Source organism: Convolutriloba macropyga, chromosome 12 (genome assembly GCF_964194025.1).
Source record: "Convolutriloba macropyga chromosome 12, txConMacr16.3, whole genome shotgun sequence".
In the NCBI taxonomy this organism is placed as follows: domain Eukaryota; kingdom Metazoa; phylum Xenacoelomorpha; order Acoela; family Convolutidae; genus Convolutriloba; species Convolutriloba macropyga.
Genome location: NC_134479.1, coordinates 35,551,952 through 35,569,477, shown reverse-complemented (window position 1 = coordinate 35,569,477; position 17,526 = coordinate 35,551,952). Strand labels below are relative to the sequence as shown.

Here is a 17,526-nt window from a genome sequence, read left to right as displayed (position 1 = left end):
CAAATTCCAAAGTATTTCCGGAACATTCTCGTAAATTAGCTCAAACTGTCTATTGATAGGAGTTTGTTTAGATAAACCGTGACGGTCCTAGTTTAAATTCTTAGACTATAGTGACGTGTCAGAATAGGCGTGAAAACACTCCCCCTTTTCGAATCAATAAACCTGAAAATTCAATAGAACTTATACAAGCCCCTTTTATAAAAAGAACCATTTCTAAAAGCTTATGAATGTGCTCAGCAACCTTTTCATGTCTGAAATTTTTTTCACGTGCTGAACAAGTGTTCAGCTCCTCATTTTGCATAAAAGAAATTGAGAAAATAATGAATTAATAAATATAGTTTCTATTTGAGGAAAACGATGATTGTTTGCGAGACTAAAGTGACATTGAACCAACAGAAATAATGCGCAAAATAAAAATGATGCTTCCTTGAAAAGCGCGATCATTGTTTATTTTGAATTTCCAACACCTTCACAATAACATCAAACGTATGAACATGTAGATAAATTTTATATATAGACAAAATAGACTTTAAACTTCACAGAGTAATTAGAGAAAAAGTAGAATCTTTAAGCTCATCAAATTCCATTTCAAAGTAACATACGATGCTGAATTTTTTTATTCTGACAACCGATTAAATTACAATTGCGCTTTTTATTGAAACTTTCAGAAACAAATTCCAGGTTCAGATATTTTAGCAGTGTTGAATATACGAACGACTATAACTAGATCTTAATAAATGCTCTTTTCTGATTATTTTTCATTCTACATAAAAAGCGCAACTATATTCCATTTTGTTTTTATTGACACGACTATTTTTCGACAACACAATCATTGCTACTCATTATTAAACACAGTGACCAGTTTTTTAAGTTCGTCTTCGATGTCATTAAATGACGTCACATAGTCGCCCAATTGCATATTGTGACTGATAACATGACCTTCATGGGGGTCGTTTGACTTCAAACAGGATGCCTGCTGGACCATTCTGAAAAACTGGCTCACATCTGCTTCCGTATCCGCTGAAGAACTGCTTGAGTCGGTTTTCTGTTGAGATCCGACAGAGTCAGAGGGTGATATGAAGGCTGGTTGGCTCATTTCTAGACTACCAGGTCGAGATGTGGAATTCTTGCGAGAAAGGGATGACTTTTGAGAGCCTGAAACATTTTAACTTTATTTTATCTGCTAACTTCAGCTCAAAACATATTTCAAAATTTATCAACATTATCGTCAACATAACGGTAACGACTGTTAAAACAAAACCGAATAACGTCGGTCGATTTGACTTCAAACAACCGGCGAGCGGTTGGGGGAGGGTTACCGAGGAGGGGGAGCAACGAGGAGGGGAAGATCAAGAGTCACACTGCACACCATAAAATTATCTGCTCAAAAAACAGTTTCGACGAATCACGTACTTAGACTAATAAGGCGCAAGGCTCTAAGACCAGCTCAGCCACTTAATTAATGCCCTCCAGGCTTTAACTGTTTATTCCATTTTTGAAAACTTGCATACAAAAAACATGACAAATATAATTGCTACAAATTTGAGAGCAATTAAAAACATGGTAATATGCGTATACGATCAGCAAAAAATCATACATGTATTAAACAAAATCCGAACATAGCCAGTAGATCAAGGGATAGTAACCTGTAAATGGTTTACAGACAGGCCTGAAAAACTCAAAGGCAGCTTTTCATTGTTATCACAGTGATATCAATTAGGATTCACTAGCGTGACATTTCATCTCAATTAAGCTGTTGATTTTGATTATACTAATGAGTTAACTCAAAAATTACGACTATTGTTCTATCTTAAGTTTAATAGACGAGGTCTCAATAGAGTTGCGAAACTTCTTAAAAATTAAATCATATGCACATTTAATACCTATATTAGTTTGCTTGACTTCATAATTCTATTAAAGAACGATCTCAATCGCTTATCCCGCTTTTAATAACTTTGCCCTATTGGCTTTTGCTACTTAATAATTTTGCTACTGATTGCCTAGCCCAATGAAGGAGAGAATAATAGAAAGACATCAAAAGTGTCGAAACAGAAAGAGGTGAAGGAAAAGTCACCTTAAAACAAAAACACACCCGGCAGATTGCCGGAAAATAGCCGCCGTTGATTCCAATAAGCATGATTGGGATTGGAAGAATAGAAGATATCGAAAAGATTTTGTACAAAAACATTTTTTAAGTCCGACTTATTTTGATGGCATTTCGTAGTGGTAACTAAGACTTATAGGAACGACGTTCAAATAGCGGTCATCTAAAATTGGGCTTTATGGGTTTATCCCGTTTCTATTTCTGACTTCAATTTTTTATTTTGATTCTGTTCATTTTGAATTGCTTTGCTGAGCAACTGATGTTCAAATTCACTTTTAGCAGAATGAGAGAAGAGAGAAACTAGCCTAGAGAAGTCAAAAGGATTTCACGCAAATTGCTGAAAAAGCGGCAAAATGGTAAAGCGAAAAAAAGTTCGACGAATAAAAAAACATAGCAGGACAAGTTCTGACGTAAATTCAAAGAATTTTTATTGACTTAACAGAAAACTAGACCTAGAACGGACATTGAATGGATTGGGAAAACAATTTAGAAAAAAATCCAATCCAAAAATGCGAAAAAACAATAAAAATCAAAGTGAAATTGCCGCATGTGAACAAAAAACCACTAGCGAGAAGGCCAATTTTTGTTCGAACACCATTTTTGCACTCTACTTTAAAATTAGAGTGGAAAAATTTCACGCCGCAAAAATACTCGCTTTTTTCGCTCCAATTCTTGTTTTGGCGTAACCAAAATCACTACTCCAATTTGACTTCAAAAATCATGAAAATGTGTGAACGGATCTTAAAAAAAAGGCAGCGCCCCAATACAATTCAAATTCTTTGAATTGTAAAAAATAGGAGCGCTATAATAGACGGCTGAGAAGATGAGGGCGGCTATTAAACATAAACCGACTAATGTCGGAATTGCTCTTGAACGACAGGCGAGGCAATTTCATTCAGGGGCTGTAGCCTAGATAAATTTTTCTTTATGGGTGCAAAAATAGTTTCCCCTGATGCGATTCGAACCACGAACCCCGCTCTATCTCTCACCAAAGCACTGCCCACTCGGCTATCAGTCCCTTCTTTTCGCTCTGCTGCAATCAATTGTGCTTTAGCAGCAAGCTTTACTTTGGAGTTAGAGCAAAAGAGATCACTCAAAAATGAAGAACAAAAGCGTGAAAAGTCACTTGAGAAGTCAAAGAAGAACATACCCGGCAGATTGCCGGAAAATAGCCGCCGTTGATTACAATAAGCATGATTGGGATTGAAAGAATAAAAGATATTGAAAAAAAAAGATTTATGTACAAAAACATTTTTTAACTCCGATTTGTTTTGATGGCATTTCGTAGTTGAACATACTTCTGTTTCTTAGAGAGAGGCTACAAGGGCTACCATCAATACCAATAAGCATTAGAGATGGTAACTAAGACTTATAGGAACGACGTTCAAATAGCGGGCATCTAAAATTGGGCTTTATGGGTTTATCCCGTTTCTAATTCTGACTTCAATTTTTTATACTGACTTGTTCATTTTTGAATTGCTTTGCTGAGCAACTGATGTTCAAATTCACTTTTAGCAGAATGAGAGAAGAGAGAAACTAGCCTAGAGAAGTCAAAAGGATTTCACGCAAATTGCTGAAAAAGCGGCAAAATGGTAAAGCGAAAAAAAGTTCGACGAATAAAAAAACATAGCAGGACAAGTTCTGACGTAAATTCAAAGAATTTTTATTGACTTAACAGAAAACTAGACCTAGAACGGACATTGAATGGATTGGGAAAACAATTTAGAAAAAAATCCAATCCAAAAATGCGAAAAAACAATAAAAATCAAAGTGAAATTGCCGCATGTGAACAAAAAACCACTAGCGAGAAGGCCAATTTTTGTTCGAACACCATTTTTGCACTCTACTTTAAAATTAGAGTGGAAAAATTTCACGCCGCAAAAATACTCGCTTTTTTCGCTCCAATTCTTGTTTTGGCGTAACCAAAATCACTACTCCAATTTGACTTCAAAAATCATGAAAATGTGTGAACGGATCTTAAAAAAAAGGCAGCGCCCCAATACAATTCAAATTCTTTGAATTGTAAAAAATAGGAGCGCTATAATAGACGGCTGAGAAGATGAGGGCGGCTATTAAACATAAACCGACTAATGTCGGAATTGCTCTTGAACGACAGGCGAGGCAATTTCATTCAGGGGCTGTAGCCTAGATAAATTTTTCTTTATGGGTGCAAAAATAGTTTCCCCTGATGCGATTCGAACCACGAACCCCGCTCTATCTCTCACCAAAGCACTGCCCACTCGGCTATCAGTCCCTTCTTTTCGCTCTGCTGCAATCAATTGTGCTTTAGCAGCAAGCTTTACTTTGGAGTTAGAGCAAAAGAGATCACTCAAAAATGAAGAACAAAAGCGTGAAAAGTCACTTGAGAAGTCAAAGAAGAACATACCCGGCAGATTGCCGGAAAATAGCCGCCGTTGATTACAATAAGCATGATTGGGATTGAAAGAATAAAAGATATTGAAAAAAAAAGATTTATGTACAAAAACATTTTTTAACTCCGATTTGTTTTGATGGCATTTCGTAGTTGAACATACTTCTGTTTCTTAGAGAGAGGCTACAAGGGCTACCATCAATACCAATAAGCATTAGAGATGGTAACTAAGACTTATAGGAACGACGTTCAAATAGCGGGCATCTAAAATTGGGCTTTATGGGTTTATCCCGTTTCTAATTCTGACTTCAATTTTTTATACTGACTCTGTTCGTTTTGAATTGCTTTGCTGAGCAACTGATGTTCAATATCACTTTTAGCAGAATGAGAGAAGAGAGAAACTAGCTTAGAGAAGTCAAAAAGATACCACGCAAAATGTTGAAAAAGCGGCAAAATGAGGTAAAGCGAAACATTTTTTTATTCGACGAAGTAAAAAAACATAGCAGGACAAGTCCTGAAATACAATTCAAAGAATTGAATGAAAAACTTAGAAGTACTCTACGTGAACAATGCCAGCGAAAACAGAAACAAAATCATCTCCAAAAAACTGAGAAATTAAAACAATAAAAAAAACTGAACAAAAATATACTCATTGCTAAAACTCTAGAAGCTTTTACCTTAGAAACTTTTTATTGAAACTAACAACCATGCAGAAACTTTCATCCGACCGTTTAATAGGTTTTTTGGTACTTGAGACTGGACAAATACGAAAAACTGACAAAAACTTTAGAAAACCTTGAAAAAAATTGCAAATTTTATCAAAAACGTGCTAAAATTTGAGACATTAAATTGTTGAAAACCAATCCGTTGTTACTAGAAACTATGCAGTGCCCTATTATCAAACCTCAAAGGAGATTACTCGGCCCCTGAAGCTGGAAAAACTCAAAAATGACAAAAACTTTCAAAAAACTCAAAAAAATTGCAAAAATTAGTATCATTTTGCGTGATTGTGTTTGTAGTACCAAAACATATAGCTCATAAAATAGTTATAAAAGTAAATATGTCTCGAAAAAGGCCTTCGTCAACTTTTAAAAACTTCAACCGAAGACTAATCAAACAAAAAACTAAAAAAAAATCACAAAAAAACATCCCTAAAAACGAGCCCAAAAAATCCTAAAAACGACCTTTTAACCTTCAATTAAGGCCATCCCAGCAGCTGTACCACTCTAAGCACTTTAATGACTAGTAAAGCCCTCTTTGGGCCTCTAATGAAACTTAATGCCCGCTGGGCTTTACCTGTTTATCCCGTTTTGAAAGATCAAAGTCATTGAAAAATGTGTGAACACATCTTAAAAAAAAACACAGCGCCCCAATACAATTCAAATTCTTTGAATTGTAAAAAAAATAGGAGTGCTATAATAGCCGGCTGAGAAGATGAGGGCGGCTATTAAACAACAAGAAGGCTCGCTTGTTCTGTGCGTGACAAAGAATGTTCCCAAATTTGAATTTGAAAGCATGATATGTATCAAAATATCAAAACTGATATTTCAGAAACGTTTCTTGTACCACCAAACATTGTTTTTTTATCAAGCTATTAGGAAAAAAGCTTACAAACACATAGTTGCACTTAAATTATGATAACTATTATCATAAGAGTTCCTGAAACGTGTTGTAAATAAACACGGGCCCGTTATGTTCGAATTGTTTTGCATTAGACAATTTTTATTGAGAATTTTTTCTATGACTCTTTGAGAAATTAAAGACTTTTTGTTACAAACTTCAAACTTGGAGGATGGAAAGGTGGTGCCCTAATGGAAAGTTTTTACTTCTAAACTCGAAGTTGAAAAGTGGAATCTACATTCCGCCGTCAAATGCTTTTTTGCAGAAGCACATTCTACATATATATGTGCGGCAGATTAATTGCAGTATAATCCCTCATTTTAGTAATCTTAAAACATTAATTCGTAAAAGGATTTAAAATTTATTAAATGCTCTTGCCGCCGAACGTAACTATAATCAAATTTCTTTAGTGAGGGGGGAGGAGGAATTATATTGGTCGTAGAGAATCGTGAGGGGTACCTTTAAAAAGCTCTTCCAGTGTAGAATTTGAAATTAGAAAGATTTTGGCCAAAAATTGGTGCAATAAAATTGAGACTAACCTGAAGATCTGTTGCTCTTGACGAAGAAATTGGGTGGTTGGAATTTTGTGCGGTAAATATCTTCCACCGATCTCTTATCGGCGTTCTCTTGGGCTGGTCTTTGATTGGGTAATTCTTCAAAAGGTTGCGAGAACAATCGGTCAAACGGAATATCGTTCAACAGATCTTTCTTGCTAAGTGATGGTTGGGCAGCAAACGCGGGCGTAATTGGAAACTCGGGTACCTGTGAAGAAACGGTAATATTACCAAACTAAGCGCTATAGCGTTACTTATAAACGCTATAGTAATGAAATTAGTAGTAAAGCGATATTGGTATTTTCAAAGATCATGAACTTTGACTTATTAAGTACAACAATGTTATCTGAAATCATCAGCCCATCTTGAGTGGGTAAGTTTGAGAATGCGATCATGACTCAGCGATCAATTCTTAACTGACATGTCACAGTAAATTTACCTTCAACGCCCACGTCAATTAGGTGAAATAGTCGTTTCGGAAAAATGGACTACGAGAAATACGAAAAGATGTAAAATGCCAAAGAATGAAACAGTCGCGTAATGTATTTTTCCTTTCATCTTTGTTCTTTTTTATCTGGAAGCAGCGTATTCTCAGCGAAAAACGACAATGATAGCACGAGATTCTCAGTCCCCCCCCCCGCCCCCGGTCGGTGCATAAAAAGTAAAATACGGCAATAGTAACTCAATTTCTCGAGCTAACGATAACGATAGGAGAGTATTTTTTTAACCCGAGAAGCCACCAATACCACCACTTAAATTTGAGACCCTTTTTCGGAACAACTATTTCACTTAGATTCTTCAACAATATCCTACTCACTTTCGCCGATGGGATTGCTGTAAAGACTTTAGATCTTACACGATCTTATAACAACTGACCTTTCTGGAGGGAGGCGAGCAAACTGTAGGATTTGAATTTTCCCCAGACAGCTTTCGTCCTACTGTCATTACGCTATCGTCTTCTGATCTTCCGCCTACGCGACTTGATGAATTTGAGACTGCAGATTGTAAGTTGAACTGACTTCGTTGAGATGATATCAACAGTTCAATTTGTTTAATGTGTCGACAGAACACAGTTACTGATTACGCACAAATGAACCCCAGATTTATGATCAATTCAACAAATTAGTTACAGATATTTGAGTTATATCGGTTCAGGTTCAGATTATGACAGGCATTTCTTGACCTGCTTGACAGATTTATATTGCTCGTTAAGTCAGAATGCTAGAGCGTCAAAAGTGGCAGGTTATTCAAACTTGATATCTTCTGAGTAGCCCTTAGAGGTGGATAATTCCAACCCCCCCCCCCCCCCACTTGACGAGCTATAAAAGTTATGCTATTAGGATCTAAAGCTCCGACAAAGGACTGCTTAGTGCCCCTCTCCTCGCCCAGGACAAAAAATTTCTGTTTCAAAAATTGTGTTGACAAACTATTTTGCGTTTTGCACTAATAAGGCTTCTCATCGCCTAATCACAGGTAGACTCGCCATTGTAATAATACAACGATAAAGGTATAAACATAACGGATCTTTTCCGTTTGTGCCCCCCCCCCCCCCTATTTTAGTGGGTGCATATTATTTGCACCCACAGACGCACGTGCCATATTTTTACATAATGATTTACAATGTAATGACACGTGCTGTAACTGGGGTGCACAAACGGAAAAGATCCAACATAACTTTTACAGATTCTCATATTCTACATTAAAAAAGACAATCTAACACTGTTCTGTAGCATTGCGATGATATAGATCTTGTCGATTTCGGTCTGGGATTTTTTCCTCGGGGTGCAAACAAGCCAGCAAACTTTTTTTTTTTGGGGGGGGGGGGGGTACAAACATTCCTTTATCTAAATTCTGTGATGTCCGTTTTTCGAATGGAAGAACAACAGTACTAGTTCACAAACAATTAACAGATAACTATTTTAGTTGGTTGTTTGCTTCAGAAAGCTTCTATTTATTTATTTGCTTGCCTATAAAGCTTTTATTTGCTGTCCAACTCAATGACAAGTCAAAATGAACTTGCTGTTTGTAATTTCTTTATGATCCCTCATTACATCGGCTCTGTAGCATAGTGGTTAATGCGCCGGTCTTGTAAACCGGAGATCAGTGGTTCAAATCCGCTCAGAGCCTAAATTTTGCAATTTACAAATCTTTGACAGTTTTTTTTTTCCTTATGATCGGATTCAGCATTACTACCAGTAAGACTGTATTGCATGCATCATTTACAAAATTAATTGGCGAATATTATTTGACCCAACCCCCCTGCCCCCCCCCCTCCACTTGCTTGTTTTGCTAATTACCTTCATAATTAGGTTCGGATCTTTTCAATTTTTGCCTCCCCCCACCCCAGATTAATGGGTGCATTTTCTTTGCACCCCCAGGTTCTATGCGGAGCTTTTCTGTCGCATTATTATACAACGGGAGGCTAGCTTACTGGGTCTTTAACTTTTATGACCCCCAGGGGCGCGTGCTATATTTTAACACAGTAACGTGCTGTTTAAGACATAATTTGTAAAAACGTGGGCATAAAAAAAACACTGGGAGGGGGGGGGGACAAACAGATCAGATACCGGATGTTTTCCGTTTGTGCCCCCAGCTTAGTGGGCGCATATTATTTGCCCCCCCCCCCCCCCCCCCCCCCCTCCCCATACACGCATGTGCCGTATTTTTACAATGATTTACTATGTAATGACACGTGTTCTGTTACTGTTGAGGGGGGGGGGGGGGCACTAACGGAAAAGGTCTTAGATCCCAATAGGCTTGGGGGAGTGGGTATAATGGGAAAGACAATCATAATTTCTATAACCAAAATTTGATATCAGCCAAGATATAATTGCCATAAATGCTGTTTTATATTTTATTTTCCCAAAATCTGGGGTCATTCCTGAGATGGAGTTGTAGGGTGTTGGGACGGTTCCCAAACGTCGTGGTTTGTCACAGACCCCGTCAAGTAGCGATGATGACACTTCGCCAAAGTAAAACTCAGTATCAACGTTGAAGAATCTGTTCTCACGACAGAACTTGTATGCAGCTGTGGTCCTCGATATGCACAAAATGCTTTTCAGCATCGTGGCTGAAATTCAACGCCATTCTCATGAATTATATGTTGAGACAACTAGTCATAAACTGGACGAAAGCAACAAAATTGCCAACACAAACGATATATTAGATTTTGTTCATGTGAACGTCGAAAAACAAATTTTGACACGGGGAAAGAAAAGAGATTCAAAATTAATAAAATATAACTCAATATCAGTTTTCAAAAGAGTTAGGCGAACAAGAAAAACTAAATCATCAATAAATCAAATGTTAGGTATTAATTGGATTGAATATTCAACGAATTTTGTACAATAAGTACAAATTTGATTTGTAATTGAAGTTAATTTATTTATGAAACCGACTTCTGATTTAAAACGAGCTTTTGATCTATGTGAATTCTTAGTCAAAACTGAAATTTATTGGCTTGAGTGAGTTAAATTAATTAAGACATTTGCGTCACAAGATTTGATACAAAACATAAATGACTATTAATAAGTAATGCCAAAAAACTCACGCATTCGAACATTGGTAATATATTTTTAGTCTGAACTAACAAGTTGCTTTAGACCTGGATCTATTTTTACGACTTAAAATCATAAATGCAAAGTAAGAATTCGAATGTCGCATAAATAATTGGTGCAGATATACAATACGCACCAACACAAGTAAGCTGTACATGTACAATTAATTTAAAAAACAAGAAATGAATTTAGTAATGTCTACTCAGAGTCTAGTAAGCGTGCAAATTTGCTTGTTTTTATTCCATCATTGCTCAAATTCAGTTCACAATTGCAACAGAGCTGTTGAAAAAGGCTTTTAAATACTAATAATATTTCAATACTATGATGTGTAGTCAAATTTAGCAGGTGGTAAAATGAACCTTGGCGACACTTGCAGACCTCGTGATGTAAAAATTGAAGCAAGTGTTGCATCAACCAATTTTAGAGGGGCGAGTAATTGTGTTTTTCTAGTTAGTCGCTTTTTGATGACGAAAAGAAGGTTGCGCCGTTAACACTAGTTCAACTTTATTACAGGAAAGCAATCGGTTCACAAATATTGTTATTACGGAAGAGACGTTTGGATTTTAGTTAAGCCGCTAGATTTCAAAATATTCTAATAGCTCAATTACAGGCATCTTTAGCTGAGATTTTTTCAAAATTTAAAATGGACACGAGTCTTTTAGCCTCCTAGGTTCTGAAAAGCAACGTTTTGTCAGCAACAGGCTTTAAGACAAAGACAGAGGAACGACAAAATTTTGACAGAGGAACGACAAAATGCAAAGTGACCGGAAATTGTGTCCTCAAAACAGTTTCGGTGAATCGCATTCTTAGAGAATGATAAGGCGTAAGGCTCAACAAAACTTAATGACCTCCGAAGCGCTACCTGTTTATCACATGTTTGAGGACAAAAAGTCAATTGGGTCAGAAGAATTGGTCAAGCATAAAATCGCATAAAAGGACCACATGACGAAAATACTTGATACAAACTATTATTCTGTCATTGCCGCTTATTTCAGACAACTAACAGTTCAAGAAATTTTACCAGTTTTGATCCTCTTTCGGTAGTAAATTTAGTAGTAATCTGTCGCGAATTAACCTTAAAGGTGTCATACTGAACGAGAACTGCTTAGATTAGTCAAAAATCATGACCACTCATGAATATTACTTCACTGTTATTTTCGCCGTCGAGAAGTTTTCAAACTATGAAGCGAAGCCATATTGTTGAATAACTTCAAGAAGGCGATAACAACGGAGTGGTAATATTTTCAATCAACTTTCGTTGCTATTACAACAGTTGCATATCTTGAACCACTGTTGCTGTGATTTGACTGCGAGTTTTCACACTCTTTTAACGCCATTGTTCGTATAGTATCATAGTATCATTGTATAGTATCATTACGGCCTGAACGATATACAGGGGTGGGGATTGGTTTGGGGGTTGATGTGGGGGGCGGGATCAGTTTTTAAGAACCGCCCTTCACACCATAAGTAAAAGTCTCAAAACAGTTTCTGTGAATTGCATACTTGGAGACTAATGAGCTGAAAGGCTCTAAGAGCACTTAATGCCTACTAGGCGCTAACTTTTTATCCCATTTTTGAGGACGAAAAGTCAGATGGGTCAGACGAAAAATCGCTCATGCGAAAAATCGCATAAAAAAGACCGACAGGACTAATATAAATACTAAAAGCTTCGTTTGAGAGTAACTAATTTACTCACAGTGAAATTACAAAGCAGATTTCGTATCGTTATTTGGTGTTAACGTGTTATTTCACCAATAACTTATAGAACAGCTGTCATCGCATCAAGACTTTATTTAAGAGATTGAAAGGGTATTTTAGAGAAAGATCCCAGCTAAAAACACGACTACAATAATTGCTTCAACTCCCAGAGCACTAAATAAGTTTGTGAATTGTCACTGATTGTAATTAGAATTTGGATTGTTTAATTAAGTTAGCATGATGGTCGTTCCTCTTCGTGCATTTTCTGGGATTCCCATGACTGGCAGACAAAGCAATGCACATAGGTTGACCTAAATTTCTGTTTTAACCACTTTTCGTCAAAATCACCTGAAAAATCAATGAAAAAAGGAAGGACACAACAACTTTACGAAAACAATTTTGATACAAAGACAAAAATAATCAGAGGTCGGAATAACAAGTCGCCGATATCAAATTGGAAATGCTTCGAATTGGATAGAATTAGAGGCATACCTAACGACTGTCGTGCTAATGGCTTAAAAATTTTATCCTACGCCTCAAATGATTACACGATCGAATAAACAAAGAAAACAAAATTTTATGACAGCCAACTACTGAGGCGAGATCTGCGTGTTCATAAAGATATATAAAAAGTCAAAGTCAAGCTAAAAAGGCCTAACAGACACAAAATACAGAAATTGCAAAAAATTGGATCCTCCTCCTCTTCCCTTAGATTACAAACAAATTGTTATGTGAACTCAGTGGAAAATTAGACAAAAATTATCTGATTAACACTTAGTTTTTGGTATTTTTCAGCCTGCTAATCAGTTAAACACTTACAAAGTTTTGTATATACTCCGGCAATGAGCTTCACATTTTTGTCACAGTCATCTGAAGAACTGATTTTCCATGATTCAATCACAACTTTGGAATTGTTAGAAGGCAGTACAATTGAGGTTTGGATTATGAGCGACTGTTGAGGTGAAGGAAGTTGAATGTCGAGCACTCTTTTCACGTCTATCGCTATCTAAATGAACAATTATTTCACGAAAGTTGCTGCAAGTCGACTAGTTAAGTTCAACAAAAAATGCTTAAATACTGTAAGTAGGGTTTTCAAAGTAAGATTAAAAGTTTTTAGTGAGTGAGAAAAGTGAAACAAGAACCAGCAGCATCTTTCATCAGAAAATTTAATACAATGAAACTTTCGTTTTCTGAGGAGGACGCACACAGATAATCAAGCAAAAAAAGATTAATTGGCAATTTCTTGTATTTGCAGTACACTATTTGTAACTAAAACATTAGATTGTCTGGCAAACCAAAATTAAGCGTTCTTTTCTACACTTCCATCTTGCATTTCGCAATAAATTGTAAAATCGCTCAAACTTAGAACTCAAAATTGTCATCTAACCTCAGGAGCGTCTGGCGTATGAATGTTGAACCATGCTCTTGCGTTCGGATTTACTTCTTGTAGTACCAGTCCAGAATTTTTCTGTCTGCAAGAATATATCAGTTCAACTGTTTTGAGACAGAAAAATTTAATGTACTTCTCTAATTCAGCTCTGTCCTTTTCTTGCTCCCCGTCCATTTCTTGAAAAATAATTTTGGCAGCTAGCTTCGTTCAATCTACAATTACAAGGAACATCGACTAAACTGAAAAATAATATATATAAGCTTTCAACCAACAGGTTTACAATCGAAGTTTATTTTATAAAATTATTTCAAATTTCGGGTCCTTCCCATTATAGATGCAGAGAAGTAATTGTCAATTAAAACTTAAATTGATTAAATAAAACGAACGTTTTCGAACATTGCGTTCATCGTCAGGTTTAAAAATTAAATGAAATCATTTAAAAAGTATGTAAACTTGTCTTTGACTATAATTCTAAGTCTTTGACTATATTTCCCATTATAGCTCTATAATATCCGTGCACTTTATGCTGATTGTTTTGATAGGGGGTTTCTAAAGCACTTTACTTCTCGAGTGTTTGCTGAAGAAAATGTTTGAGGTCAAAGACTTTATTTAAGAATTAAAAATATTGAACAAATGATAGAGTTAAAAGTTACAGAGTTAAACTTTTGAAGAATAAATTTATGAGAACTGTTGTTACAGAGATGAATAAAAAGAATAAGATTTTATTTCTTGGAGAAAGGCACCTGATTTACTGAGTTGAGGTTTTAATTATGGAGGTTGCTTTTGTTCATATCAACGGTTAATTTATCTTGGGTTTATTTTTTACCATTTTCTTTAATCGGTATGGGATTTTCTCAATATTATTCTTACGCGCATGGGTCTCCGTTTGTTAAACTAACAGCTAACAGATTTACCTGATTGACGAATCCCGTCAAGAACAAACATTCCTTGACGTATCTCGTTAAGGCAGAAACGCATGATGATTTTCATCATAATTCATGTTTTTGCTGTTTCTGTTAAAATCCGGTTGATTACAAACTGTGTCTGTTGCTTTCTTTTAATTGTAAAAAAATCAATTGGTGGCTCAACTTTGTAATTTCCAAGCATGTCAAACTTTGTTCTTATCACTCAGAATCTTCTTCATGGGTTCATATTTGAGTTCAAAAACTTTATGCTTTTTCTTCTCCATATTTATCATATATACTCTTGTTTTTCTCGTCCTCCATAATAATCCTCGCTTGCGAAGTAATCTTGAAGAGGTCCTGCCGACCGCCCTTGTCCGGATCACAGAGCAAACATAACGCTTCGTAGTGCTTCAAAATTGTGGTGGTTGTTGTCCCATGCGGCAGGAACAGCAGCTCGTATAGATTCGGTGGTCGACTGAAAGGGCTTTGTGCATTTAAGCCTCCAGCCTCCTCTGGATGACCTTTCTTTACGTCTGCTCCGTTCTCAACCTACTTCGAAGCTTTCTGATATCCTCCTTGGCATTCTCAAGTTCCAGAGTTAAACACTCCTGCTCATCTACTAGAGCGACATATTCCCTTGTTTTGCTTTCTGCTTGGATTTTAGCATCCTTCAGCTCTCTGTTAAACATTTCAAACTGCCTTCTGCAGGACTCTCGCTGATTCCCAGCGTTTACAAATAATTTTCTTGTCTCTAGAAGTTGCTCTTTTAACATTTGACCTTCTAATTTAAACTGCCGAATTTCCTCTTCGAGCCGAACTCCAACAGTTTCCAGCAATTCGCTGTTGTTTATTTTATTCTTCTACTCTTCAATTTTGCCTCGCAGAGCATTCAGTTCTTATGAGCCCCCTTGTCTCAGGAAAACCTCTCTTCTTTTTATTGTTTTTCTCGAGTGCCATAACCTCTGGGATGTTTTGCTAAGTTCAAGGTTATCATCATTGAGCAGCCCATCCATTGGTACATTACTTGACCATTTGACGTTTACTCTGTGATTGGGCATCTCATCGGGCGTGTCAATCAGTTCTAGTTGTCGGCCATATGTAATCTATGACCCGTTCAGCAACTCAAGTGCGGCGTTCGGGTAGAAGGGCCTGCAAAACCTTTTTGTAAAATTTCTATAGAACACTTTAGATTTGGGGTTCGCGTATCGTATCCCTTCTGAACTATTGTAAGAAGACACCGTAACTGGGATTTCCTCGATACAGAGAAAAATTTCTGTAACACTGACGACAACTTTAGCATACTTATATACTCCTTCCGCTCTTTCCGCATTTTATCCGAGGCTGTTTTGTTGATTTAAAAAACCTTGGTTTGCGTTACCAGTTAGTGGCGTAGTTAGAATCATAGCTCTCTACAGTCTTTCTCTGAGACAACTCCAAAGCTCTATTTCTTTCAAGTTTTCAAACATACCTTGAAAATCCCACAAAAGAGTTGATCTAGCTTTGTGTCCCTGAGATCTGTCTCAGATATATCTGTTAGTAATTCTTTTTTGTTTCTTTATGCTCAAGGATTCAATTATGTAATAAAAGTTGCTGTGGTTTGTTTCAAAACAATGAAATTCCTCTGCCTGTTTGGTCTTGTTTTTTACTTGAACTCAAGTTCCAGAGTTAAACACTCCTGCTCATCTATTAGAGCAACACATTACCTTGTTTTGCTTTCTTCTCGGCTTTTAGCAACCTCCAACTCTCTGTTAAACATTTCAACCTGCCATCTGCAGGACTCCCACTTATTCCCAGCATTTACAAATAATCTTTTTGTCTCTAGAAGTTGCTCTTGTAACCTTTGGCCTTCTAGTTTAAACTGCCGAAGCTCCTTTTTGAGCCATTTTCCAGCATTTCACTGTTTTTTATCTTATTCGTCTGCTCTTCAACTTTACCTCGCAGATCATTTAGTTTATAAGAGCTCCCTTGTCTCACGATAACCTTTCTTCCTCTTATTGTTTCTCTCGAGTGCCATAACCTCTGGGATGTTTGCTAAGTTCAAGGTCTTCATCATTGAGCAGCCCCTCCATTGGTGCAGTACTTGACCATTTGACGTTAACTCTGTGATTGGGCATCTCATCGGGCGTGTCAATCAGCTCTAGTTATCGGCCCGTTCGGCTACACGGGGCTGCAAAACGTTTGTGTCAAATTTCTATAGAACAATTTAGAAGTGGGGTCCATGTATCGTATCCCTTCTGAACTATTGTCTGAAAACACCGTAACTGGTATTTCCTTGGTACAAAACAAAATTTCTGTAACATGACGACAACTTTAGCTCACTTATGCACTCCTTCCGCGCTTTCCATGTTTAATCCCAGAGCATTCTGTTCATTTAAAAAAACTTGGTTTTGGGTTTCCATTCATTGGCGTAGTTAGAATCATAGTTCTCTACAGTTTTTTTATGAGACAACTCCAAAGCTCTAATTCTTTCAAGTGTTCAAACATACCTTGAAAATCCCACAAAAGAGTTGATCTAGCTTTGTGTCCCTGAGATCTGTCTCAGATATATCTGTTGGTGAAATATTTTTTGTTTCTTGATGCACAAGGATTCAATTGTGCAGTATAATTTGCTGTGGTTTGTTTTAAAAAGTTGAAAGTCCTCTGCCTGTTTGGTCTTGTTATTTACCTGAACTCCAGTTCCACAGTTAAACACTCCTGCTCATCTACTAGAGCAACACGTCCCTTGTTTTGCTTTCCGCTTGGCTTTTAGCATTCTCCAACTCTCTGTTAAACATTTCAAACTGCCTTCTGCAGGACTCCCGCTGATTCCCAGCATTTACAAATAATCTTTTTGTCTCTAGAAGTTGCTCTTGTAACCTTTGACCTTCTAATTTAAACTGCCGAAACTCCTCTTCGAGACGAACTCCAACAGTTTCCAGCATTTCGCTGTTGTTTATTTTATTCTTCTACTCTTCAACTTTGCCTCGCAGAGCATTCAGTTCTTATGAGCCCCCTTGTCTCAGGAAAACCTCTCTTCCTTTTATTGTTTTTCACGAGTGCCATAACCTCTGGGATGTTTTGCTAAGTTCAAGGTTTTTATCATTGAGCAGCCACTCCATTGGTGCAGTACTTGACCATTTGACGTTAACTCTGTGATTGGGCATCTCATCGGGCGTGTCAGTCAGCTCTAGTTATCGGCCATATGTAATCAATGAACCGTTCAGCAACTCATATGAGTTCGGGTACAAGGAGCTGCAAAACGTTTGTGTCAAATTTCTATAGAACAATTTAGAAGTGGGTTCCATATATCGTATCCCTTCTGAACTATTGTCTGAAAACACCGTAACC

At 36.9% G+C, this 17,526-nt stretch overlaps 1 protein-coding gene and 1 non-coding gene across 2 annotated transcripts; one reads left to right on the top strand and one right to left on the bottom strand.

Annotated features, from left to right (window-relative positions):
- Positions 1–309: 309 nt before the first annotated feature.
- Positions 310–13,554, bottom strand: LOC142350324 (uncharacterized). The gene is made up of 6 exons (XM_075402154.1): positions 13,292–13,554; positions 12,724–12,910; positions 9,535–9,719; positions 7,526–7,729; positions 6,635–6,857; positions 310–1,155 (listed from the first exon to the last, which is right to left on the bottom strand). Exons 1-6 carry the CDS (start codon positions 13,466–13,468, stop codon positions 836–838), a joined length of 1,296 nt encoding a protein of 431 aa, XP_075258269.1. The 5' UTR covers positions 13,469–13,554; the 3' UTR covers positions 310–835.
- Positions 8,704–8,776, top strand: Trnat-ugu (transfer RNA threonine (anticodon UGU)). The gene has a single exon. It is a non-coding gene; the product is annotated as a tRNA-Thr (tRNA).
- Positions 13,555–17,526: the final 3,972 nt, after the last annotated feature.